The sequence below is a fragment of the Hoplias malabaricus genome, chromosome 8 (genome assembly GCF_029633855.1).
Source record: "Hoplias malabaricus isolate fHopMal1 chromosome 8, fHopMal1.hap1, whole genome shotgun sequence".
In the NCBI taxonomy this organism is placed as follows: Eukaryota; Metazoa; Chordata; class Actinopteri; order Characiformes; family Erythrinidae; genus Hoplias; species Hoplias malabaricus.
The window spans coordinates 34,263,038-34,290,234 of NC_089807.1; the positions used below are offsets into that span (position 1 = coordinate 34,263,038).

Here is a 27,197-nt window from a genome sequence, read left to right on the forward strand (position 1 = left end):
GGAACGTGCCACCTCTAATCAATCATGGAACTCTTAGATACTGTTAACTGAAATTTCTATTCCTTTTCTATTTTTTAGCGGTTTAACAGCGTCTCGGACATGATTGAGAATCACCAAAAGAACGCACTGGTGTTAGTAGACACACAAAGCAACACCAAAGACTCCACCAAGCTGAAGCACGCAGTGAAGCTGTGAGGACTCTTCACCGCACATGACCTTCTGCACTGCTGTTGTCCAAAACGTCCTGGAATGACACAAGCACTATGGCAATGACCGTGTTTAAAGAGCATGTTGATGAAATGTTATTTTCCAACATCCATCCAACCTACTGACAGTACAGGACCGTGTAAATACTGATCGAGCAGGGAAGTGTTTTCTCTGCAGAAACGTCTAGATGGGTTAGCCAATAGACATGCGTTGTGTAATACTGTGTAATGTATGAATAATTTAACTGTATTCTGTGTTCTTTGTATATAAACAAACCCAATTGTGAGAACACTGTACACTTTTCAATCAAAGTTTATTATTGTTTTTTTTTTTTTGTTTTTCTAAGAATGGTTGTTTTTTTAAATGACATCGAAGCTGTCCGGTGCATTTCTAGTGTACATGTGGAACATTCAGTGTAATGTATACAATTTTGCTCCAGATTTGGATGGCTAATAAATGTGCAGAACTTGAAGCTGTCCTGCCATCATCAGACAGAATTCAGTGCCTCGGTTTCCCATGATTCACTTTGGCTTATCAGACATAAACAGCATGAAGTCTGGACACGGCACAAGGACACAGTGTAACAGAAGTTTAAGGAAAGGCACCCGAGTACATGATTAGCAAATATTCTTCGTAGCTCTTTATGCCTTAAATATTTTCCCCCAGTGTTTAAATCTTGGAAAACAAAAAGACAACAATTTGATTTTCAAGTGATAGAAAAAGGCTCAGAAAAAAATTAAATCAATTTAAATTATTTTATTTTGGTGAGATCTGAGGCTACTCCATTGAAATGGAACAGTCATAGCTAGGTGCAACAATGATCATAAACTATGGAAATGTTCATTTCTATTGGCCTGGTTCATCTGAAATAAATAGTGAAATCATATCGTTAAAAACATCTCAGTGTAGAAATCAATAAGGAATGGATCTGGATCCATGAATAATATTACACAAACTATGAAAAGGAGTTCCGTCTTTGAGAATACTAATGCCTTTACAAATTAGGTAGGCAAGGAAACATTTTAACCAAACCGGTTGGTGTGAAGCAAACCCATCACAGGACAGGCAGAAAAAATAACAGTCAACACCTTTGGTGTATAATGATAGTTAATAAGATGCTAAGAATATGCCATGTTTCAAAATATCAAACTTACTTGGAAGCTTTAGAACTGTTAACTGTTAAATGTGCTATTTAGCAAAACAACTCTGGAGTCTGTTACCTGCCTAACCTCAAATTCCACTGTGTTCAAAAATAAAGCTCATATACATCGGTTTATTGCGGTATCTGGTAATGATGTATTATATGGATGTACTATGCATTTCCTTGCAAAAAAAAACAACAAAACAGGAACAGAGAACATGAAAGTATTTGTTTAAATGCTGTAAGCCCTACAATTATCACATGTCCGAAGTCAGTGCATTAATACCTGAAGGATTAAATGTAGCCAGTATGATAAATAATAAATGACCTTGATCAGCAGGTTACCCACATTGTTTCACATTCAATACTTCACCATAAACATAATGTCCAGAGTTGGATAAGAACAATATAAGCTGATCAAACTATAGAGTATTATAAAGATTGTCCTGCATTTCATTCAGTGACGTATTCTACCTGATATTCAAATAACAGCATAGCAGTACAGGCAAATGTTCTCTTCACACTCATAGCATCACTAAAGCAGGGCTGAGATTTTGGTCAGACCACATTGGGTGAAAAAAAGGACTTCTAACTGACTATGTTTTACAAGTAATGAGCATTGCTTTTCACAGTGAGACAGAAAAAAGAAAATGAATAAATAAATAAATAATGCTGCTTTACTTGGCCCACTGTCCCTGAGAAGATTTATCTACCCGACACTACAGAGAGCAACTTGTTGATAAATAGTAGGCTATACCTCAAAACCCCTGTATGACATATTAGGCACCCTGTCACACACGCCCTGAGAACTACAAAGTAGACTATAACTCAGTCTGCCAGCCTATTCAAAACTCTTTCAGCACTGCCTACAAAAAAAAGGCTCCTGTGAAAGCACAGTCTTTTCATCGAGCAATGCCGGTGCATCAGTGTCCCAACAAAAGGTCAGCGGAAGTATGGCTCAGTGGAAGCCATATTATTATGGTGCCTTTCACTGTTGAATAGTTTGTTCCAGTCTCGCGTGGCCTCCATAAGATGTCTCTGTCCATGACCTACCCACGCTTCCTGGTTTCTGAAAAGTCGACCACAAAACCAGCATCTGAATGTTGACTGGTACCTGTTTGTCTTAGAGGCTGAAGGTGTCACCTTAAACTTATTACCAGATAACCTCTTCAGCTTTAATTTCAGAATGAACCTTTCTTTAACGGTCTCTTGAGGCCACGCTCTACGGCAGTGAGAAGAATGACAGTTGGCTCCAAGTGATTTCCGAAATGATTCGCAGCTGAGCTCTGAAAGGGCTTTCAGAGTTCCCTGAGACAGTACTACCTTCTGTACTGCCCCCTTATGCTTATTAACGACTCTCATAATGTTGGCCACTTCTGGGATGTCTGTGTCTGGGTGATTGAGAACAATAACTGGCTGGTTTAGGTGTGGAACTTTTATAGGCTGTGAGGAACAAACAGGCAAGAGCCTTAGGGTCCTTTCCACTGCTTGAGGAGCTGGTTCCCAGTAAAGGACAGATGCTGGTGGGTCGTTTTCTTGAAATGTTTGGACCAACTGCTTCCTAGCTTTAGAAATGGGCACATGGGGGACTTCTTTGGTTGGTTCTACTTGTCTCTTCTTTTTCATAGCTGGCTCATACTCTGGTGACAGGCACACATTAGATTGTGAAGAGTCCTTCTCAGTAGCCGGTGCTGCTACGGGTATGGCTATCCGTGACAGCAGATTCACTTGTGCTGACAAGCAACCTGGATCACCTGGCTGGTTTGTAATCGCTGCAAAGAAGGCAAAAAAAAAACAAAAAATTAGTCAGAGTCAGTCAAAAGCCCCAGGTAGGACCAAAAGTGCATAGCAAATTATTTCTTCCACATCCCCCCTAAATGCAATAAATATTTCAGAATATCCTTATTAAATCTTTTATTAAATATCTGAATATCTTATTCAAACTCATAAGGCTCTGACCTGTTTGCTACCTGCAATGTAAATAAAATATATTGTTGCTGTCCAATAAAAAAATCATGATGAATGGACCAATATAAATGCTCCAAAATTACTTAGAATAAAATCTTTCTACATTCACTTCAGTTTAAAGTTAAGAAGGGTTTTTTCTTTAATATTTTAGAAAATATCTTATATATTGTGCAAAAAATATATATATTTTGTATTTTTGCATATTACTGTATTTGTAATTATACAGAATTAAACTGCTTATTTCTCTTGCAAATCCAAATACATATGGAACCATATATACAGTTTACATATGGTGTCTGCAATTATGTACAATCTCAATTTCAATAAAATCCACTGTATTAAACAGCAATATAGAATTTGATTTATAATACAGAAAAATGTTAAATAGAAAATGAGCAAATAAGGTTTGTCTAACTGCAAGTGCTCTGAAGATAAACAATGCATAGACTACAAATTCTGTGTTATTAATATGAAATTATTGTTTACCTCTGGTTGTAATTTCAGGTTCATCAAGCAAATGGGTAATAGTAGTAACAGGGAGCTCTCCTAGTGTCTGACACAGTTCTGGATCATGGCAAGTGTCTCCTAGTGGTAATATTGCCATGTAATTTGGTTCCTCTACAGTTTCAGGCGTACAGCTCTGCTCTAAGGGAACAGGTGGGTCTCCAGGGTCTACATTGTTTGTGTACTCATCATCATTGCCTTGGAATAACAGGCCCCCACCTTCACTTGGGGAATTAAATGATGGTTCAGTAGTAGGTCTGTGCAAAGAAACAAAGGTTGGTTTAACAACATTTGGTTCAAATATGGCTTCTTTCTCTTGATTTGCAGTAGAGCATAAAAGTGCACTGGACAGCATTTCCCCCATTTTTTGTTCATTCAGGTGACGTTGGATTACTGGGACAGTTTCCCTTGATTTTGCATCCATCTTGTTCATGTCCACATTAGAGCTTCTCTCTTCCTCTGACATCTGGGCTGAGAGCTGGGACTTGAAACTCTCTTCCAAAAAGTCTAAATCGGACGGACTACTGGAAGCCAAATCTCCATGACAACCTGAATCATTTGGGCTTGTGGTAAGCTTGGGACATTTTTCTTTCAAAGCTTCTGCTGCTATTTCCTGAGACTCTGTATGTTCCTTTGTGTGCTCTGTTTCCTGTATGTTGGCATGAAGAGTTTGGATATCAACCTCTCTGATAGGACTCAGTTCCACTGGCACTTCTGCAGCAACTCCATTGAGGTGATGTGTGTTATTAAAGTCAGGCAACATCACCTGTTTTCCAGTGTTCCTCTGATTTGCTACATTAAATATTTCCTCCTTTCCTGAGACAGTAAATTGTGGAGATGCAATAGAAGCTTCAATTAATGCCCAAGTGTCATTGCTACAGTTATTTTCAGTGTTATCTACTTGAAGTGCATCTTCCACTGGATCTTCAGGTTGTTTTTCTTTCTTTTTTTCTGGTTGTCCAGAACCTGAGGTAGCATTGCAAAATGGAAATGGGGACATTTTACTGGTCATGTTGCACCGTTTGCGACATGTTCCATCACTGAGTCTCTCAATTTGAGATCCTGATTCTGCATCCTTACATTCAACTGGAGTTAAACTTGGATTTGCCTCTCCAGTGTCTGGAGTAACCTCTGGCTTGGCTGATGGTATGACTTTAAGAATAAGATGCTTTTTTCCATCTACCATCTTAAAACCAACCACCTTTGTAGTGCAATCCGGTGGGACTGAAATATTATTCTTTTCCATTAGTCCAGAGAGTTTATTCTGCCAAGAATCCTTAAGTCCAGGTATTGGTATGCTATATTGCTTTATTTTTGGCTGTAATGGCACGGGTCCTGTACAAGACAGAGATGCAAGCTCTGGTTCACCTTTTAGAGTGACTGGCCATTGTTTTCCACTATTTACAGTTCTCTCCAGAAACTGCTGGGTCTCCTCTAAGGTCCTGGCTGGATTTAGGAATATACCGTTACCATCAAGTAAGCTTGCAGCTGAGAAAGGCAGGAATTCTGAAGATTTCCACTGTTTTTCTGGTTTCGGCAGCAGGATTTTAAACTTTGATGTGTTAATACTGAGACATTTTGCCGGAACTTCTCTATTTTTCCACCAGTTCTTTCTTCGCCAACTCTGAGAGCAGTCTGTAGCCATGTGTTTTTGGATCTCATCTTTCTGGGCAGTACCATCACCAGCAGTATCATGACTACTGTTCCGTTCAACATTCTTAGGCTTAATAACCGTGCTATCTATGGATGAATCATCACTGTTTGGACAAGAGTGATACACAAAAATATTTAGTTCCTTTGTGGAAAACCTACATTTTTCACAGTGGTACTCTCCATTCATGCTGTGCTGGGTTTTACAGTGTTTTTTGATTTGGGACAAAGTTTGTAAAACATTGTCATTACAAATTTCACATGTAAGCTTACACTGTTTGTGCGTCATGCGATGTTGCTGAAGGGCAGTGAAATCAGGGGTGGCAAAACTGCACATGTCACAAGGAAATGTTGGTGGGTCTCCTTTTCCTCCATGAAATACATCAAAGTGTTGTAGCAAACCATTTGGACTAAAGAGTGTGCTGTCCTTACATATAGAGCAAGTGAAGGTGAGCTTGCTGCTTGAAATGTTCACAACTTGTTGATCCTGGAGTTCATTTTGGGATGGGTTCTTTGGGGGTTCTGTAACCAACCTTTCCTCTTCAGTCATATTTTTTACAGTGTGAGTTGCAGTCGAGGATTTCCTCAGTCGTAGGCGTCTATGCCAGTTGCCTCTTTCATTGTCACCGACTTGATGACCATCCTCAGGATGGCTGTTTAGGTTAGTATGTTCCACTTCCATATTTAATTCACAGACCCCTAAAACAGAAAGATATATTGATCACCTATGCCAAGTAAAGCATCAATATTTTCATTAATAAAGGTATCTTTACGAATTATAGTACTTAGACGTCTTCACCATAAAGCTATTGTCATGTTAGTAAAATATAATATGCTTAAACACATATGCTTATTTTTGTTAAAAAGAAGTAAACAAATATCACGTAGGGTCAAGTATAATGTATTTCTAATTCACCTTCTGCATATTATAGATTTATCATTATTGTAAGACTGACTTTCTTCAATCTCATTAAACAGTAATACATAATAGAGTCCTAATACACTAAGATAAACTAACACATTACAAATGTATGTAATCAGTACCTTTAGTTGGGGATTATAATAATTGCACCATATTCTATATTCATTGTAAAACTGTAAAAGTTCTGTTTATTTCACATGGCTAATTTCCTGTCCAAAGCTTATATGTTATTGTTATACTTTACCAAGTTCTATAATGAAAGTATACAAATATTCACCTCTCCTTCTATGAAAGAAAATGTTATGTACCTTTTGTGAACACAACTGGACATTAAAACCACTGCTGTAACTTTAAAGGTACCTTTTTTCCTGAGACTACATAATGGTAACCTGCAGACCTGTAGAGGCTGTATGACCAAAGCCCAATATCATTATGTTATTACTCACAGGGAGACAGTTTTATTGGCTTAAAGTTTATTTCTAAAAAAACAAAAACAAACATTTATATCACAAATTCAGAATTTAACAACAGCGTTTCAGACTGCTACACAAAAAATAACGTTAAGGGTTTTTTTTAATGCCCTGGAAGCTAAAGTTGTGTTTGTACTGAGCATAACCCCAGAGAACAGACTTAGCACATCTTAAACCATAGGCTACAACATCTTTATTACAAATCAAATGTCGATTAAACATTGACTTAGCGTGTCGAAATAATAATGGAAATGGCGACATGTTATGTGAAATAATTACTTTTAGACTCATAGGAATGGACGTAATTCAGTCTGTATATATATCAGAAGTTAATACATTTGGAACATTGTTAGCAGAAATTGAGTGGAGAAGAAGTAATATACGATGTGTCCTCTACCTGGCAGCAATAGCCTTCTATCGTTAATAAAATTGCCGAAAACTGAAAAAATGGCTCGTAAACGGTTTGCTACTCCCGCTTGATAAAATGACAACAACCACCAACCATTGTTGGCACCTGTGCAGAAAGTAGGACAAGTGCACAGAGAGCCTGCACTTCGCACCGCGCTGAAATATCGTCGTTGACGTTAGTTGTAAACTTCTGAAAACTGGTTTCAGTTAACAAAACTCCCTATAAATAAAGTACTGTGCAGAGTTGTACTATTCGCCATTTTTCCACTTTGCTCGATCAAGCTGAAGTTGGCTTCTTATTCGAAGAAGGTTCCATTCCACCTTAAATGGTGCTGCCATTGCACTGGAAGTACTGCACGATTTAAGGTGGAACGTCGAATTCGAATAAGAAGCCAACTTCAGCCTCGTCTTGGCTCGAGTTTAGCAACTCGTAGTTAACTTCCATCTCTTGTATCACGCCGACACTTAAACCAAACACAAGTCCAACTAAATATGGACTAGTTTTACACCCTTTCCGTTTCTGGTGGATAGGCATATGTCCAAGTAAAACAGAAGTAGGAAAAGTTGTGTTTATAGCTGACTTACGCGGTTAGGTCCTCATAGTGAAACCGAGTTCAGTCAACTCGGACGGCAGCCATGACACTCCACTCCAGGGACGCTGCGGAAGCTTTAAACCGACAGAGAGAGCCAGGAAAGCGGATAAGGACAGATTAACACCGCGTCCCTCCAGAGCCCAGGCTCGTCCATGTACTGTCTGCTTTGCAGAGGCTTATTTCACTTCACAACACACATAAGAGCCTGAAAATGTGCGCTAGAGAGGCGCCCTTATTTCACAAAACACGTGTTTCCTCTTTACAGCACCTATCAACGGTTTATAACAGTCATATTAACTCATTCACGCAAACAGTGTTCTCGACCAACGCAGTAGATTCAGCTAATTTGAAAACAAGAACTACTCACTTCACTCTTACAAGAAGTCAATTTTTGTTGTTGTTATTATTATGTCGTATGGGACTGACGATTGTCACATTTAATTAATATTTGGACCTGACCTCATGTTTCAATAGGTTGTTATTCCCCCGTTGTCACTTAATTGCAAACATACCCGAATCAGTTTTGGGGCTCATTTAGGTTGAACTCGGGCACTAGCTGGGTTCAAGTATTGGCATAGGCACTGGTTGGTGTATGTGGTATTAGGGGGTCATGGGGCCAATACTGAATAGACTTGTGCAACCCAATAATTCTCTATGAGTGGGACAAATATGGCCCATAGTGGTTTGTCTTAATTTAGACACATTTTGTTTAACCTGTCAAAAGGTTTAAAGGTTTAATTCATTCTCCCTTCACTGTATAGAGGACATGAATATATGGTGCAAACATAAACCGGTGGAAAAAAAACTTGCCAGCAAGCTGCCCGCATGGCTGTTGGCTGGTCAGTGAGTTTTGGTCTTTTTCCTTTTACCAGAATGCAACATGCAGGTGCACAGAAGAAAATTTTATTGCTCATAAGGTGCTCTGTATTGTATAAGGTGCTCAGGAGACTTGCTGATTCTCCTAAATTTCCTTTATAGAAAAAGAATGAGACAAAAAGGAGACATGAGAGAGCTATAAACAAGATAATGGGTTTAGATTATGTGGCAAATCTGAGCAGAGTTTATGACATTATATATATGTTTCTTTCCTCTAGGGAAATGGAAATTTTTGAGCTTTCATTTTAATTTTGGCTTTAGACCCTAATTTTAAAGTTTTAATTGAAGTCATGAACTGAGTTTTCATTTTCAAGCTTAGGCACATTAGATCATGCTCAATGTGTTTCACAAGTGGGCACGGGCCTGCTTTACTTGCAGTTCAATACTTTTGGGTCAGACTTCGCTTTTTGTTTTGTATGTCCAGTTTCTATTAATATCTAAACAAAGCAATGTCTTTCAGAGGTTGTTCTCTTTTGTTCAAAGCTGGAGCATTGTTCTCATGGTTATCATGAAACACTAGTACGCAGTCATATTTTTTTCCACAAGAAGATAAAGGGGTTGTAATAATTTTAAATTGGCTGTATACTCTCTCAGTAATTCATTTTGATAATAATTGAAACTGTAAGATTTAATTATTATTGTTCTGATATTGAAAAGCTTTTTAAATACCTCTTGAAGGTCCACCTATGCAATGTTCTATTCAACGTCACTCCCCTGAGCACATGTCTATAAATGCTGTGTTTAGGATTTGGTTAACCCATGCAGTTTTCCCCCTGTTTGGAAGTATTTGGCCGTGAATGACTGGGATATAGGAGATTCAGTCCTATATATATATGCAATCTCTTAAAATTTTCCAGTTCATATGAATAATTCTGTTATTGTATTTACACTCACTAACTCTCTTTGATTGCTTTTGTAGATTTAGGTGCATTATGTAAAATGTCCTGTCTGATTCAAGTTGTTGTCTAAAATGGATTTCAGTACTCATAATTAGATTTTGTCCCTTTCAAATGCATATATAACCCGTTCATTAATTCATTCATTTATTCATTCCTTCAACTTCTGTAACCGTTTCATCCTGATCAGTGTCATGGTCAGTCCAGTAGATGTAAGAGTAGCAGTAGTGGTTGTAGTAGTAGTAGTAGTGTTGTATATTTCTACACAGAAGGGCTTACGACAGCTTATATATCAGGTGCAATTTCTGAAATCAAAATATACCTTTTGTAGTTGATGTTTATTCTCAAACTGTTATATCATTCATCCATGAAAATTAGCTAGCCGCTACTTTTAAATGTTTAAAACACATATAGCACTGATATGCACACAGTAGGTATTACTAAGATCTTAGGGAGGTGCCCCCGAGGAACATAAAACAAGAGAGCAGCGGTATATGATGGGATCCATGATGCCACCAGTTACTCTCATCCCCTTTTTTTTTCCTGCTCAAACAAACACACACACAGAAAACACACTAAACATACCTGGTACAGGACACCACAATATTATCTTAACCTCCCTCTCTCAGTACACCTCCACATCTCATTGAGTATAATTGCTCAGCTATCCCAGAGACCCTCTTTAATCATTTTTTCACTCCTATTTGTTTGAACAATAAAAAATGTGTGATAGTTTTAGGGCCCATCCTTAAATTTCACAAAAGAGCAGAGGGCTAATAGGAACTCGTCATTGTACGCTTTATTTATAATTATCTCTTTGTGTACTCAAGTTTTTTAATTCCCACATTTGGCTGGAGAGAGTGTGACTGAACTGTTTCTATAAAGAGGACTGCTATAGTTTATACAAGTGTTTCTCAACCCTGGTCCTGAAGGCACACTGTCCTGCATATTCATTGCTTTCAGGTCTCCCAACACACCTGATTCAACTAATTAGTTAATAAACAAATACTTTCAGAGTTGCAATTGGTGTGTTAAAGCACTAAAATTTACAGAGCAGGATGCCTCAAAGACCAGGGTTGAGATACACATTATGCGATAATTAATTCTGACCATGCTATGTGATCTATTTTCACATAAAATTGTGATATATCTATGAAAACCAAATCACAAATTAAGTAATTTTACACCAATTAAATTTATACAAATTTCAGATCGCGAGACACAGATTGGGATGTATTCATTTGTTAATAGGGAAACATATTTGTGAGAATATGAAATTAGTATAGAAATTAGTTTATTTATTAAATAAATTACATTAGAAACTCAAGAAAAAAATCAAGATGAGACCTCTAAGAGTGAAACTATAAGCGGCCTATAATTCAAAGTTATTTTACATTTCAGAAACACTGTATTTTTTAAAGTTAAAAACGTTCATTTTTATCTTCAACCGTAGTATTATGGGAATTAAGTATTCGTGACGTCACTGCAAGCTTGCAATGGATAGGACGGTCGCTGAGGTTCGCCGGCTGTAAGGGGCTATCTGATTGGCTGCAGGAGTCTGAAGTCCCAGCGTTGTGTTATCCAGTAATGGTGCTTTTCTCAGATGTTTCACCGCAAACACAATAAACAGTTGTGGTGCTATTTAGTTTCATCTCACAGCTTTACTGTGGAGAGTCATTTTGTTCACGAGTTATTGGTTTGAGGCTCTGAGAGTCTGTATGTGGGGTTTATTATTCGGGGGTAAGTAACGTTATTAAAGTTGAAGCCGTTTTACTCTGAAGAGTTTGTGGTTTCGTGATTGCTTTTCTGGGCAGCCCTTCAAGTTGACAACCTAGTCTTAATGATGTGTCAGTTGTTTGCCAACCTTCTCATTTATGTGGACAGGTCTCGTTAATGCAAACTAAATTAACAGCTCTTGATTGAGGCTACCATTGGACACAGATTGAGCCAATATGGGATAATCAGTACAATGACACAGGGCGCTTTTACTCTCAGAAAAACACAGGATACGCTCGAAAAGGGAGTGACCCTTGCAATTAAACCAGTTGGCACTAACACGTTTGTAGTAGTTTGCATGGGGACTAAATTTCCTCTTTGGAACTGAGCTGACCTGTATAGACTGCATCATTAACCAAGATCTCTGCTTTTCAAGGCACCCCAACACGTTTCATTAAATGGAGCTGGAGGGCCAATGGTGGAAAGGACAGCTTGCTGGAGATATATACCATGCTCTGCGTTATAAGGTTTGTATATTCATTCAGGTCAGTTTGGGATTATTTAAGTATTCCAGTTGTTGTGATGTGTAATTTACTCACATTTTATGTATACTAAATATTTACACTACATGCATGCTTTATGATTACATCCCATACCTGCTAGGCATCAGTGATCACACTGCATATGTGTGCATGCTGTATGATCACACTTATAGTTTTTATGCATACTTTGTCTTCACATTTCACACATGATCATGTCTAGTATATACATGCATGTTGTATAATTATATTTAAGCATGCATGCATTCTATCTGATTACATTTGATTTTGGATGGGCACAGGGCACACTGTGAGCCTGATCACTGTGAAGCAGTTAGAGAAAATTAATTAATTATGCATGTATACTAAATGTTCATGTTCCATGCATGCACAGATATTGTATGATCACACTTAATGCATGCATTATGCTCTATGATCATATTTGCTTGCATTTCACACATGCATGCTAAAAGATTGTTCCATGTATAAATACAAGTTATATAATTACACTTCATTTCTGCACACATGCATACTTTACAATCACTTTTCATGCATTCTTACATGTTATAAGATCACTTTCTGTCATGCATGCCCAGCAGTACTCTAAAAGTCTTATAGTGGGAACAGCAGCTAAGCCTGCCTTAGACAGAACCTATTTTCAGAATGCAGAAATCATGCTGAACAGTGGCAATGTCTATGACCCTTCTTCTTTCCTTTAAAGGAGCTGAGGTTACCTGTCTACAAAGGTCAGTCCCCACAGCTCAACCTGAGGCGCTATTTTGCAGACCTCATAGCCATAGTCAGCAACCGCTTCCGGCTGTGTCCAGCTGCCAGGCACCTGGCTGTTTACCTCCTGGACCTTTTTATGGATCGCTATGATGTTTCTTTGCAGCAGCTGCACTTGGTGGCCCTTTCCTGTCTGCTTTTGGCCAGTAAGTTGTTATGCCAGTCATGATTTCTGCCTTGAATGTAACATTCTTGTGTATATATCTATAAATTTGATGTGCAAATAAGCTGCTTTTATAAGATTTATTTTCTTTACTTTAAACTCCAGGTAAATTTGAAGAGCGAGAGGACAGAGTGCCTAAGCTGGAAACACTTAACAGCCTTGGTTGTATGAGCTCCATGAACCTGGTGCTGACCAAACAAGGATTATTGCACATGGAGCTGCTGCTGCTGGAGACCATTCATTGGAACCTCTATCTACCCACTGCTGCCCACTTTATTGAATACTACCTGTCAATTGCTGTCAGTGAAACAGACTTACATGATGACTGGCCAATGGTGTGCATGGAGAAGACCATGCTGTACATGACTAAATATGCAGACTATTTTTTGGAGGTCTCTTTACAAGGTGATTTTTATTTATTTACTTATTTATGTATTTTTTAAATAATGTAAAAATCATAATTCAGAAATATAGGGTCAATTTTAAGTGTCACTGAATGTGTTGGACAGGAACATAAACCTAGAGCCAGTTTATTTATTTAAAATAATGTATTTATTTTTATTATTTTGATAGACCATGCATTCCTGAGGTTCACCCCCTCACTGGTAGCAGCTGCCTGTGTGGCCTCGTCTCGGATCGTTCTTCGTTTGTCCCCGACCTGGCCGTCTCGTCTACAGCGTCTCACTGCCTACACATGGGAGCAGCTGCTACCCTGTGTGGAAAGACTCCTAATGTGAGTGAGCACCCAGTGTACATTTTCAATGCTGTTTCAATGCAAACAGCATGCTGTTGCGAAGATCAGGTGTTCTCAATCACAGTTTTTAGAACCAAAGCTTTTTCATCTTGTACATCTGATTCAGCTCATTAACCTGTTAACAAGCTCCTTGTGGGTTGGGACAGGAGCCTAGGGTAGAGAAAACACAATGTGCAGAGTATGTGATCACCAGCACTGTATTTAGGAGCTCTGAGCACCAAGCAAGTTGTATAACTGTAGAAATACAGACAGTGTAACAAAGTATACAACTTTTTTTATGGTACAGGTAAAACATATGCAGTTTTTAGCCTGTTCTTCATAAAAAAGACCCCATATTTCCATTTTTAATTGCATTAGTCCTATTTATATTGTTTTGCAGTTTTATAAATAATGGACTAATAGAAATGGTTAAAAAAAGACTTGGACCTTATTAACTTACATTTAAAGGTAAATAATGTTTTTGCTTCTCCTGCAGAATTGCAATTTTGGAGAAATCTGGGGTGGCATTTGGGTTTATTTTTGTTTTGGACTGAGGTAATATGTATCTTGAGGTGGTGTTTTTGCATGCTGACTATAAACCCTTATTTTACACTTACAGTGCCCATGACAGTGATGTAAAAGAAGCAAACAAGCAGAAGTGCCAGGTGCAGCAGCCCGGTGTGCAGCCAGGACAGTCTGTATACTCAGCACAAGGCCAGAATGTCACTATAACCCAATACATCCACAGACCTGGCTTACAATACACCCAGCAGTCCCACCAACCTTTAATGGTCTCAGCTCATGGCCCAAGAGGCTTTCTGACCCAGACTGCCTCACTACAGGCTTCCAGCAGCTCTTCTCGTGGAAAATCCCAGCCACAGAACATTTCTGTACCACTGGACACTAAGATAAACCTGCCAAGCAGGCCCTACCAGGTGACCTCAGTTTATCCCTGCACAGCACCATGCTTTGACAGGTGATAAAGACAGGAGGATGCAAGTGAGTTACACTACAAAGGGAAATGTGCATGGTTAAGAATACACAGCACACTTTGAAAAACTGTTAGAAAAAAAATGACTGAGGTAAAAACGAGAGTTTAAAAACTGTAAAGACTGAAATGATGTTTAAAGAGTTGTGCAATAATGTCTTTCCTAATTCATCCACTGATTCCTTCCTTTTGATTTCTTTCTACTTTTGTTGAGAGCAGTGTTATTTTTGTGTGTGCTTGCCAGTGAAAATGTGTGACAGAGAGAAGCAGCTCTAAAAGAATTTGAGGCTATGATTATTATCAGGAAGCCCTCAACCGTGTTAATTTCAACCAAGTTACCTCCAAAGTGCTGAATGAATACAATTAGCCTGTGAATTTGCGCATACACTTTTGGTACAGAATATTTTTAAATAAAATGCAACATGAGTTGCCCCCCCCACCCTTTTCTGTCCAATTTATTAAGCAGTTCCTACTTCTGAAGCCAAAATAATAATAATAAACATTATATTTTCAGCCCCCTCCAGGGTGAATTCCCGCCTTGCGCCCAATGATTCCAGGTAGGCTGTGGACCCACCGCGACCCTGAATTGGATAAGCGGTTACAGATAATAAATGAATGAATTATATTTTCAAATACTGCTAGGTTGAGGACCACTTGTAAAAGTAGAAAAAAGTAATCTCCCACATTCTGGAAAATCTAGAAATGTAGACTAGGTTTCCAATCATGGATAACACATGGATAATTAGATGATTGCAAGAAATGTCCTGGAAACATGTAAATATTCTGATGTAAGTCAAAACAGGTAACACTCATTATTATTGAAGTGCAAATATTAAAACTGAGTTATGTCATTCATTTTTTTATTTAAGTAACTAATTTTGGAGTTTAATGCATTCAGTTCTTTCTTGAGAAGTGCAAATGTGTGTTTCACCGATCTTTCAGACATTGTAAACTTGGCAACATTTTATCAATACAGTTGCACTACTGCCAGAATCAGTGATAAAATATACCATGAACATTATGTAAAATGTCTACATTGTAAATGTCTTTTTATGAATATGCAAGTAGAGGCAGATTTAAACATTATCCTCTATCTTTGTGATGCATTAATTTATAATAACTCACATGTGAAAATGATGTCAAGCTAGTGATTACGGACACATCACAAAAAATTAATTCTTTACCTGTCAGAGAGTAGTGAAAAGAATTGCGATTTCTCCTGTGTTTCTCATGCACCAGAGAGTGCTCCTAAATGTGTGACGTGATGTGATGATGAATCTCAGGAGCTGTGAGGCTGAGACACTCTCGGTAGCACCATTGTGACATCATAAAATCGTCATTTGTAATCGATTAATCATTTTTATTCAGGCAAATGCATTATTTCCCTTAAAACCAAGCAACCTAAAACAAAAAATTGCAAAAACAAATCACAGTTTTGCACAAAGTCTCTATCATTTAACCTGCTCAGGAGCATCCTCTGGTGTCTGATCAACATGGATAGCATTAATAACCATCACGAGTCAAACTGTAATTCAAACTGTACGGTACAAACTTTTTCTGAAAGAATGAAGTACAAAATTGAGGTGAAATTCACATTTGTGAGATGTGACGAAAGGAACTAAATGCAACAAACTGTGCATAAACATACATAATTACGTTTTTATGTTTGTGCTTTAATACATTTTCCAAATCCTAATGTTTATGTTCAAATCACTGTTCACATATACAGTACATTTTGGCTGAAATTGAATTGCATAATTACAGCCACTGACTTTCACATTTTAGCAATAATCCCCTTTAAATCACCCTACACTATAAATTAAGCTTCATATTGGATAGATGAGGTCACAATATGACGATGTATATGCACAACACTGACTTTCTTATTAAGGATGCTGGCAGATGCAAGTCATTCTAATATTACCTTTTTTGTTCCAAATGAAGCTGCTAGCATTTATGTAAGTCAAAGAAAAATGTCCCTGAGGAAATAATATACAAAAGTGTAGAGTGTAGTGCATTGGGTTTCAGCTCCAGTGTTGTAGAGCTGCCCTCAGCACATCTGATCCTGTTCAGCAGCTCACTATCAAGCCCTGCGCCCAATGGTTCTGGGTAGGCATAGGTTAGCATTCAGAGTCTCACAGAGTGTCCTTCATTTACTCTGTGTTCCCTAAATATGAATAAACAGTAATCATATAACCAGTAATCCCATTGTATTTACTATTATGGCATATGACAAACATCCTTATCCAGATAAATATGCACATTTAATCATGGAGCAGCCATGGCCAAGAGGTAAAAAAAAGAAGACTCGGGACTGAAAGCATGCCTGAAGCAGGGGAACCACCTCCTTCGAATAGATGGCTGAACTATCCTTGAGTGAGGAACCTAATTTTCAACTGTGTGTGTGTTCACTGCCCCTAATCACTAGTGAGTGTGTGTGTGTGTGTGTTCACTTTTATAGATGGTTTAAAGACAATGTTCAAGATTCTAATCAAAAAAAAAATTTTAATCAAGTTCTGAAAACATTTCCTCTTCGTTTGCTAGTTCTGGTCAGTTTGCATGTTGGAAAGTCTTTGGGTATTTGTACACATCACTCACTCTAAGTGGGGGAAAAAAAGAAGGTATCTCACTCCGATGCTCACTGAACAACTAGAAACGGTATCTGGAGGCATTTGAACTAGAGAAAACTCCATAGGTGGGTGACTGACTTATATTTGCTGTATTTTCTGCTTAATGTGGCATTGCCTTCAAACTGGGGAGACCGCTAACTGCATGAAAGTAAACACAGACCCAAAACTCTAAAAAAACAACATTTTGAGTTACAAATTAGTTTCTGTGATAATTCAAACAGTGAATAAAAACTTGGGAGCAGCTATAAACAAGGTCACAACATCCAATGTTTAGCATACGCTAGAAGGCCATAGAGCAAGCTAGCACTGGGCTGTGAAGCTGAAGAACTGTGATGCAATCATCCATCAGTATATTATAATGTCTAATGCTTAGATTAATATTTAGAAGTTGCAATTGCAGCAAAAATGGAACACACTCCCTGTTAATATCTTTTATTTTTTAGAAGAAACGTCAACGAAATAAGTTCTTTCTAATATGTTTCCACAATTGAGTTTAGTAATGCAGCTACAGTTAGAGGGAACGTCTATGATTGGGAACCACAACTCTAAGGTCCGCTTCTTTTAATGTGGAACGATATGAGAAAAATTACCGTTTGTACATGGCTGAAGTTGAACTTGTCTGTAAAAAAAAAATGTTTTTTGATTACAATTGTGAACATCCGGGGTCTCCGGTTTCCTCCCACAGTTCAAAAACATGGAGGGTAGGTGAATTGGCTTCTGTCTAATAACTGTCCTGCTGTGTGAGTGAATGAGTGTGAATGTGAGTGTGCCCAGATATGGATTGGCACTCTATCCTGGGTGAAACCCTAGTGCCCGATGCAGTCCTCCAGGTGGACGGTCGTTCCTGGTCGAGAGTACGCTGTGCGTGTTTGGCTGCCGCTTCTCGCCAATGTGTGGATTGAGTGTTCTGAGCGTACTGAGCAGTGTGAATTGTAAAGCGTCCTTGGGTATCTAGAAAGGCGCTATATAAGTGTAACGATAGATAGATAGATAGAACATGTCTTTAAATCCGTCACATTCTTAAAATTTTAGAGTGTAGTTAGCAACATGAATTAGATCTGAGAAAACAGTAAGGCCCTAGAACAGTTTCCTGTAGAAGCCAACTTTTTCCCCTGATGCGGAACAAAACAAAATCCTGACCAGGATGCTTAGTGGTGATGTTAAATCTGTGGGAAATAGAATGTTCCTTCCTGGCATCTGACCAGTGTGGACAGGAAGGCCATTGAGAGAGGATATCATTGACTCAGTAAGGACAATAAGAGCAAAATCTGTCTTGGGAACCTTGATGATGTGGATCTTCATGTTCTAAACATTGTATTACCTACGTGGTACGATGACAAATAATTGCCTAGGGCTATGGACTTATTATACATTTTTGCACTATGCACACACTTTTTAACTCAATTGTGTTTACACCATGGATTAGAAACACCTACCTTGTATCTACACTTTTGTCCATTTTATCAGCTTTTTTATCAGCTTTGTCCATTTTAACACTCAAGAAAGTACAAATCCAAATTTTATTTGTATATGAGTGGTTCCTGCTACACACCTCCGGAATCTCAGTGTCCTGGGTTTAGTACTTGCATTTGGTTCACTGTCTGTGAGGAGATGGTGTGTTCTTCTTGTGCCTGTGTGGGTTTTATCCCACCAAAAACACACATGGGTAGATGGACTGGCTGTGTGGCATTAAGACGTTAAGACAAGTTCTGGTGTCTTTTCCTGGGATGCTCCTGCCTTGAACCCATTGATTTCAGGTAGATTCTCTTCCCTATTGTGACACTGATCAGGATGAAATGGTTACTGATGATGAATGAAATAACGAATGAATTGATATATTTAAGAAAGGGTTGCTAGAGCAGCCTAATTTCAGCATATTTTTTATTAATCATCCTATTAATGTTTCATCTGGACTTTTTTACACTCATCTTTATTCATTTGGACATTTTCCTTGATCACAAGCTACTCATACATATTAACTATGTAAGATCTAAGATTGTTCTATGACATGATGCTTGCACCCACAACAAAATCAATTCATTTATTCATTCATTATCTATAACCGCTTATCCAGTTCAGGGTCGCGGTGGGTCCAGAACCTACCTGGAATCATTGGGCGCAAGGCAGGAATACACCCTGGAGGGGGCGCCAGTCCTTCACAGGGCAACACAGACACACACACATTCACTCACACCTACGGACACTTTTGAGTCACCAATCCACCTACCAACGTGTGTTTTTGGACCGTGGGAGGAAACCGGAGCACCCGGAGGAAACCCACGCCGACACGGGGAGAACACACCAAACTCCTCACAGTAAGTAAATATTAATAATATTAAAGGCTTCTTTCTTTTTTAACATAATACCATGGTTTATTGTATATCTGATATTTTATAACCAAACCACCTCCACAAGCCACTCCACTATTTTGGAGCAAATTCCTCCACCTCAGAGCCACTTTCCACCGTACTTCACTGTGGCTAAATTACTCATGTAAAGAACATATGCCGTATTATGGGCAACATCATGACATCAAGTCTGAATATCACGATATTGATTTTTTTTTTCATTTTAGAAATTATGAACGATAAGATATGGAACAGCCCTATTTCCAACTAAGTGTTTTGTCAACTTTGGAGCCAAGGCTTGCACTTTAGCACTTTGGCATCTCTGCTTATGGCTATAATTGCTCAGAGAGAGATTTTATTTGACATGATCTTTCCCCAGCAGCCAAGTGTGTGTGAGTAGGAGTGTATGAGAGACCAAGAGAGGAGGATGAGAGTCACTGAGTGTTATTTGTGTATGTGTGTGTGTGTGTGTGTGTGTGTGTGTGTGTGTGTGTGCTTACAAGTGTCTTCTGAGTGTTTTTGTTGCCAGACGCACCATAGAGAGTTCTCTCATTTGCATCCCTCTCAAAAACTGACACCAATTATCAATTTGAGCATAAGTACTTTAAACTGGATACAGTAAAACACTGCCACATTTCACAAGCATCTTTCTCCATATTGTCAGATTTTACCTTATGTCAGTTGAGCACAGCTGTCTTTTTACACCATATGAGCATTTGTGAAAAGAATAATCCTATAGAATCTGTCCATGGTTTTGAAAAATAAAATCTCATTACAGTCAGTTTTCGGCACAATTTTCCCTACATATTTACAATTACCATTTGGGATGTATGTATCTTTCTGCAACAACAACAGCAAACTTGGAACACATTTATATACTCTATTAAAGAAAAAATGGATGAATTCGTCTTCTCTAACCACTTTCTCCTGATGAGAGTCGCAGTGGGATCAGAGACACCCCCCCACCCACATACACATGCTGGAATTAATTGGCATGATGCCAAAATACAACATGGACAGTACACAAGTACATCACACACACACACACATCTGCTAACAATGTCACACAGCCAATCCACCTACCAACATTTTTTTTTTTTTTTTATTGTTTGAAGGAATTGAACACCTGTAAGAAACCTATGCAAACACCGGGAGAACATACCAATGTCCTCACAGACTGATGCAAGGACAGAATCCAAGTCCCAGAAACTGGAGTTGTATGGCAGCGAGATTATCTTCAGCATCACTTTGCTGTCCAAAAAAGGCATTTACCAAAATTGATTTTCTCTGCCAATAATAATTATTTAAAAAGCTTTATTTTGTGGCCAATATTGAACAAATTAATATTTTTAAATTAAGAAAATTCCAGACTATAATATAACATATAATACTAAAATCTTACTTTAATCACTAAAGTATTAGTCACTGTCTGTTAGAAGTGTGGTGTGTTCTCTGTGTAGGTTTTCTCTGGGAACTCTGGTGTGCTCACACAGTCCAAAAATATTTGCTAAATTGGCTGTGAGAAATTGTCCACAGGGGGGAGAGTGTGAGTGATGCAGTTACAGAAAATGAGTGTATAAATGAATATACACTATATGAGTAAAAACACCATTTTATGCAGCATTTCTTTCTCAATGAATTGATTTATCCCTCTGCTGCTTAACACCTACTCTTCTAGACTTTATTTTATTTTACACTATATCAGAATATTTCTACGAGGAAAAACGTAAGTGAAATGAGATAATGATGTGGAATATTTATTTTTTTAGGAAGCCTGTGCTAGCATTTCTCCTGTGGTGTTGCTATCAGTGTGTGCAGAAAGCGAGAAGAGGGTTGTATTTACAATCCAACACAATGGGCAGCACTTTGAACACATTTTATAAGCGGTCAGAAACTTGTAAATAACTCATGAAAGAATAAAGCTACGTTAAAACCAAGCACTACATTGGTTTTCTTGTGAAATTCCCAAGAGGTTTGATGTGACACATGACTCTCTTCCTATTGAAAAAACAAAATTTGGATCCAAAATGGCCAATTTCAAAATGGCCGCCATGGTCAGCACCCATCTTGAAAAGGGTCCCCCCTCCCATATACTAATGTGCCACAAACAGGAAGTTAATATTACCAACCATTCCCATTTTATTTAGGTGTATCCATATAAATGGTCCACCCTGTATATATATATAAGCTCGAAAAACAGTAAGTCAGATGAAGAAAAGCAGTCTATTGCTGTGTTTTTCAGTGGCTTCACTCACCTCTAGCATCTGACTGCGATTGGTAATGACTGGGTTATTGGGCTCAACCCCATATAGAGCCCTTATCCTCCATAATTTACAATCTCTCAGGCCCATGCTGGTGCTTGGCTGAGGGAGTACAGAACACATTAACAACCATCCAAACTTGCCAGCAGATTTTGTTGAGAAGCTGAAGAGAAGGGGATAAGCAATGTTGTCATGACAACGCTGGACTGAGTCTGTATGGAGGGATATCTAATCAAGTACAGAAATGTGGGCTCAGTTTATGGACATCAAGAATTAAGAGGTGCTTGTTTACTGATTATGCACATAGAAACAAAGAGACTGGAACTATTTTTTTTTGTTAGATCTTTACTTAGACAGATCAGAGATTATAATTTTGTTTTTTGTTTGTAATGTCCAATCAATTGCATAGTTAGAACTAAATGTTAACTTAATCTTGATGTAATTTTATAGCCTAATTTTCAATTTTCAGTTCAATATTTACTAGATAAAAAAAAATTTGCCTTGAGTATTTTCCTGTTTATCTACAATATTTCAGTATTGGAATGATTTTGGTATTAGTCATACAGATATAGATATACAGAAGTTTAAAATACTTGTGTAGTGAGCCTTAACCACCAGTTCTGCTACATATTGAACTCTGACCTGTATATGGACACGGTAGCAGATTCTATGTTCCTGTGTTTGCATAGTGCAAACACTATTTGCTGCTAACACACTCACACATCTGAGATGCATAACAGGTTACACATCTCAGACACACATCTGAGAAAAAAATTAAATGATCAAGATTTTAAAACACCTCACAAATATTTATTATTCACATTAATCCATATTATATTATTTTATGGGTGGCGCAGCAGGTAGTGTCGCTGTCTCAGAGCTCCAGGGTTCTGGCGTTGTGGGTTCAAGCTCTAGGTGACGGTCCGTGAGGAGTTTGGTGTGTTCCCCCTGTGTCTGCGTGGGTTTCCTCCGGGTGCACTGGTTTTTCTCCCACGCTCCAAAACCACACATTGGTAGGTGGATTGGCGACTCAAAAGTGTCCCCAGGTGTGAGTGTGTGTTGCCTGGTGAAGGACTGGAGCCCCCTTCAGGGCGTGTTCGCGCCTTGCGCCCAGTGATTCCAGGTAGGCTCCAGACCCACCATGACCCTGAATTGGATAAGCGCTTACAGACAATGAATGAGTGAATATTATTTTATTGATATTATATTGTTATATTATTTAGATAGTGCTTGTTGTGACACAGATCCTAGGGTCTGGAGTTGTGTTACTCCAGCTGCTCTAGTTTCCTTCCACAGTCCTAAGACACACATTGGTAGGTGTATTGGCCATAGTGTCCATAGGTGTGAGTGATTGAGTGAATGTGTGTGGTGGCCTGAGATGGACTGGCAAACCTTCAAGGGTGTATTCCTGCCTTGCACCCTGTGATTACAGATAGGTTCCAGACTCATTCTGACACTGAAGTGGTTTCAGAAAATGAAGTAATGAATGAATTAATGGATTTCAGTACTTCTTCTCCACCTGTACTAAACTTTGTTTTGCTCGTATTCCATTTATTTTATTTAGTTCCATTATATATAAGCAACTGATTATTAACCTAACCATTTAAAATGCAATATATACTTGCAATATGGATAATGCTGCTGGCACACAACAAAAAAATCATCATCATCTTCTTCTTCTTTGCTGCTAAATACATTTCAGGGTTGCGGTACTGAAAAAAAAAAATATATATATATATATATATATATATATATATAATATTTGTGAAATAAGACATTGTAGAGAAATTGAAATTAGAATGGGCCATATAATTAAAGGAGCACTCTGTATTATCGACACCAAGCGTTTAAAATTGGAACTATAACATAGTTTCAAAACAATGGAGGGAGCTGTCTGCCTCCTCCCTATCATCCCTAGAAGTGAAGCTCGACCAGGTTGCCATTTTGATGAAAACTGAACGAAAAAGCAAGAGATGAGTTAAAGAACTTGGGCCGTAATATCTAAGAAGAATGTGCCATAACCAAACAAACATATTTACACAGAAAAGTGTTCATCATTTCACTAAAACAATTATCTCCGCAAAAAAGGCATGCGGCTACCATTTACCTGCATTAAAAGCTGCATTTCGAGAAGCGTTTCGTTCACAAACTAGTCCCGCCCTCCCCTTCTCCGTTTGGTTCGCTTGAGTGAGAAGGGGGCGTGGTGAAGTAGCCTAAAATCTTCTGATTGGACGGTCTGACTGTAGAGCTACCGTTATTGGTCGATAACTTTCTCTGTAAACATTTAATTGGTCAGTCTGCACGTCAGTAGTCCTTGTTTACGTCAGGCAAATCTCAGGTACCCACCCTTATCTCGAGCAGCTATGCCGAAACGTAAATGTAAGTTCTCGGATGAATTAAAAAAGAAATTCAAATGTTTTGTGTAGCAAATAAAGGTGTAAAGGACCTAAAAGCACACATAGGTTCAGCTAAGCATACAGCGAGGTGCGAGAGCTCATCACCCCCCCCCCCCAAGACCCCCCCCCGCCCCCAAGACCAATAGGGTGATCTGGTCACCCTAGTTTTGAAACACTATTTTTTTCCAATTTTATCCCATTTAAAACACACAATCAAGTGTACGTCATGTCAGTAAAACATCTTGAAACGCTTATAACTATATTTGCTGTGTACTAACAAGCTTGATTTCTCAATTCCACATTAAATATGTGAATATGCGAGGATTCTCAAACACAATTCTTGCTCCTTAATTTGTTTAAAACACACACACACTGAAGAAACACAAAATTGCCTCAATTTCTTTAAAACAAACAAACAATGGTATTTATACCTTTCAATATGTTGTTATTCACCTTTTTCGAATAAAACACAAAAAACACAGTCCTAACACCTTTCAAACGTTGCTTTCTTTATATAAAACACACAGCCTATGGAGTTTACTCCTTTTAATCTATTCATAGGCGTCTGTACTTATATTTTTAAATAAATAATTTGCTGTTCAGGAGAAAATTAGCCAGGTCTGGGTCTTTTCTGTAGTGTTGCTGCTTGTAAACTGCCTCCACGTTTTAAACACAGGGCCAATATTTCATCTCATTTTACTCCGTCTTTGGTCATGGAAATTTTTAGAAGGGCAAAGGGGCTTTTTGGGTCCAGTAAAATATAACATTAACTTTGTTCACTCGGTCAATTCATGGCTTAAAAACACTGTTTGTAGATCTTGCCACAGGGTGGACTGTGAAATTATTGCTACAGATTGCTCCTTTAAATGATTGGTGCACCTTTTGTGTGAGGTTCCATGGCTGTTACACTGTAATTTGAATGGCTATTAAATTTTCTACAGCAGATGCAAATACATTAAATAATAACAATAATTATACATTTTTAAAAAATTAAAAGTGTTAGGGTGTTGAATTGCAGCTGGACTACTTTGCTAAAGCACGTTTACAGTCATGAAACAACTGTATATTCATTGAGTACCAGAGGTATTTACAAAATAATTATTATTTAATATTTTCAGTGCTTATGATTCTGTATAAATGTAGAGCTGAATGTTAACAACTGACATATTGATCCTTCAGCCAGCCAGATGTACTATCACCAAACAAACACAATAAAACAGAAAGTTATAACACTTAAAAATTGCTCTGTGCCTAGTTTCTTGTTCTGGGACTCTTCATATCTTCATGTCTTTGTCACTGGCTAATACCATCAGCAGGATTCCTTCTTCTGTCATGCCAAGCCATATTACTGAAGAATAAGCCATTTTATCAATTTTTAAAGCTAGTATATATATGATTTTAGTAGTCAGACTTCAAAAGGCATTGGTGTTTATGTCTATTTGGGAGAGCTGCCTGAGAGCATTTGCCACTGCGAGAATGCCTCTCAGACATCTTATACTGTATGCTACATGCATAAAAGGACCACTCCAGGACATCTCAGGCCCTGATACTCTGGAGATTCTCTAGAGTTCATGTATGAAAACATCTTTATGTAATCAGCATGCAAATAAAATACACATTTGATAGTTGTACACATTTTATTGATATACATTGTAGACCACGTTTTACCAAACTGTTACATGTTTTTCTTTTCTTTTTTATTTTCCCTCAACTATGGACAAAGACATTTTAAAAAGCTACAGCATTTCTAAGAGTAATACACTGGAATTTTCTTGATTGGCTGATTCAGTCACTCAGCCTGAAGCTCACTGAACATTGATTTCACTCACTGAAGACAAAGCTGATGGCAAAAATCCCTGAAACAAGCAGCAACATAATACATGTGGCTGTGTTTCAGCTTTAACAAAGATGACTAACAAAGAAAACGTCTGACGATGAAGTCACACATCAGTCATCAACAGTGAACAGACTGCAACCAGATGTAAATGCACCCACATTTAAGCCTTATATTATCAGTCTTTACTTTCACCTTAATATATATGTGTTTCATTTCCATTCCAGCATTAAGACCTAAACCATAAATAAATCAATTGTTACAGCAGACAACTTATAATATTATATATTATTATAGCCATAATATTCATAAGCAGGCTGTTTTCCATCTCTGCATTCATTTTGTTTATTGACTCATTTAATTTAGGAAACCACTTAATCATTTTCAGGGTCGTGGTGGGTCCAGAGCCAACCCAGGATCACTGAGCAAGGCAGGAACACACCCTGGAGGGGGCCACCCTGAACATGGTCAATTTTTTTTGAAGTTACTTTTAACTTAACTAGGCATGCACTAGGGGTGCACCGATATGGGAATTCAAGGCCAATGTCGATATCCAATATTATATATGTACATATCTTTTTCATTCATTCATTATCTGTAAAACTGTAACTTGTAATTATCCAGTTTAGTGTCGGGGTGGGTCCGGAACCTACCCGGAATCACTGGGTAAAAGGCCGTAAGACACCCTGGAGGGAGCGCCAGTCCTTCACAGGGCAACACACACACAAACCTATAGACACGTTTGAGTCACCAGTCCACTTACCAAAGTGTAATTTGGACTGTGGGAGGAAACCGGCGCACCCGGAGGAAACCCACGCGGACACAGGGAGAACACACCAAACTCCTCACAGACAGTCACCCGGAGCGGGACTTGAACCCACAACCTCCAGGCCCCTGGAGTTGTGTGACCACGCCACTACCTGCTGCTCCACCGTGCCACCCATGTACATATCTGTTGATGCCAATATAGACATTTATAAAATATAGAAAGATACTCCAGATTAGCTTTAGCAGTGCCTTTGAGCTTCTCCACACTGTCAGAAATGGAAGAATCTGAGTCAACAATCAAACAAATTTAAAACTGCATGAGAAACATTAAAAAGCTGAGATAATCATGTATATTACTTGATTCACTTGTTCTGTCTCTGACAAGAATTCCTAAGAATCC

The 27,197-nt window shown here is 38.3% G+C and overlaps 3 protein-coding genes across 8 annotated transcripts in view; 2 read left to right on the forward strand and 1 right to left on the reverse strand.

Annotated features, from left to right (window-relative positions):
- Positions 1 to 663, forward strand: part of blnk (B cell linker) — a 60,852-nt gene extending 60,189 nt beyond the window's left edge. For 2 of the 5 annotated variants that reach the window (XM_066678900.1, XM_066678901.1), the window contains one exon: positions 79 to 662. In XM_066678900.1, the coding sequence (XP_066534997.1) occupies positions 79 to 195 (117 nt within the window). In that variant the 3' untranslated portion in view covers positions 196 to 662. Of the gene's footprint in view, positions 1 to 78 lie in introns of all 5 variants that reach the window. The other 3 variants (XM_066678903.1, XM_066678904.1, XM_066678899.1) reach the window with 2 other exon arrangements.
- Positions 664 to 816: 153 nt separating this feature from the next.
- On the reverse strand, positions 817 to 8,125 carry LOC136705377 (uncharacterized). The gene is made up of 3 exons (XM_066678898.1): positions 7,856 to 8,125; positions 3,803 to 6,169; positions 817 to 3,120 (listed from the first exon to the last, which is right to left on the reverse strand). Exons 2-3 carry the CDS (start codon positions 6,150 to 6,152, stop codon positions 2,291 to 2,293), a joined length of 3,180 nt encoding a protein of 1,059 aa, XP_066534995.1. The 5' UTR covers positions 6,153 to 6,169; positions 7,856 to 8,125; the 3' UTR covers positions 817 to 2,290.
- A 3,065-nt stretch (positions 8,126 to 11,190) lies between these two features.
- On the forward strand, positions 11,191 to 15,493 carry ccnj (cyclin J). 2 transcript variants are annotated; one of them, XM_066679563.1, is made up of 6 exons: positions 11,191 to 11,375; positions 11,788 to 11,878; positions 12,612 to 12,822; positions 12,945 to 13,244; positions 13,413 to 13,572; positions 14,192 to 15,493. In XM_066679563.1, exons 2-6 carry the CDS (start codon positions 11,810 to 11,812, stop codon positions 14,550 to 14,552), a joined length of 1,101 nt encoding a protein of 366 aa, XP_066535660.1. In that variant the 5' UTR covers positions 11,191 to 11,375; positions 11,788 to 11,809; the 3' UTR covers positions 14,553 to 15,493. The 2 variants fall into 2 exon arrangements, with proteins under 2 accessions (XP_066535660.1, XP_066535661.1); XM_066679564.1 differs by lacking the exon at positions 11,191 to 11,375 and having other exon boundaries at positions 11,558 to 11,878.
- Positions 15,494 to 27,197: the final 11,704 nt, after the last annotated feature.

Excerpts from the sequence above, each read along its gene's own strand:
- LOC136705377 (XM_066678898.1), bottom strand. The coding sequence starts at position 6,152 with ATGGAAGTGGAACATACTAACCTAAACAGCCATCCTGAGGATGGTCAT. Across the intron at positions 3,121-3,802 it reads ACCTGAAATTACAACCAGAG|CGATTACAAACCAGCCAGGT; the intron begins GTAAACAATAAT and ends CCTTCTTTGCAG.
- ccnj (XM_066679563.1), top strand. The coding sequence starts at position 11,810 with ATGGAGCTGGAGGGCCAATGGTGGAAAGGACAGCTTGCTGGAGATATA. Across the intron at positions 12,823-12,944 it reads TTCCTGTCTGCTTTTGGCCA|GTAAATTTGAAGAGCGAGAG; the intron begins GTAAGTTGTTAT and ends TTTAAACTCCAG. Across the intron at positions 13,573-14,191 it reads TGTGTGGAAAGACTCCTAAT|TGCCCATGACAGTGATGTAA; the intron begins GTGAGTGAGCAC and ends TTACACTTACAG.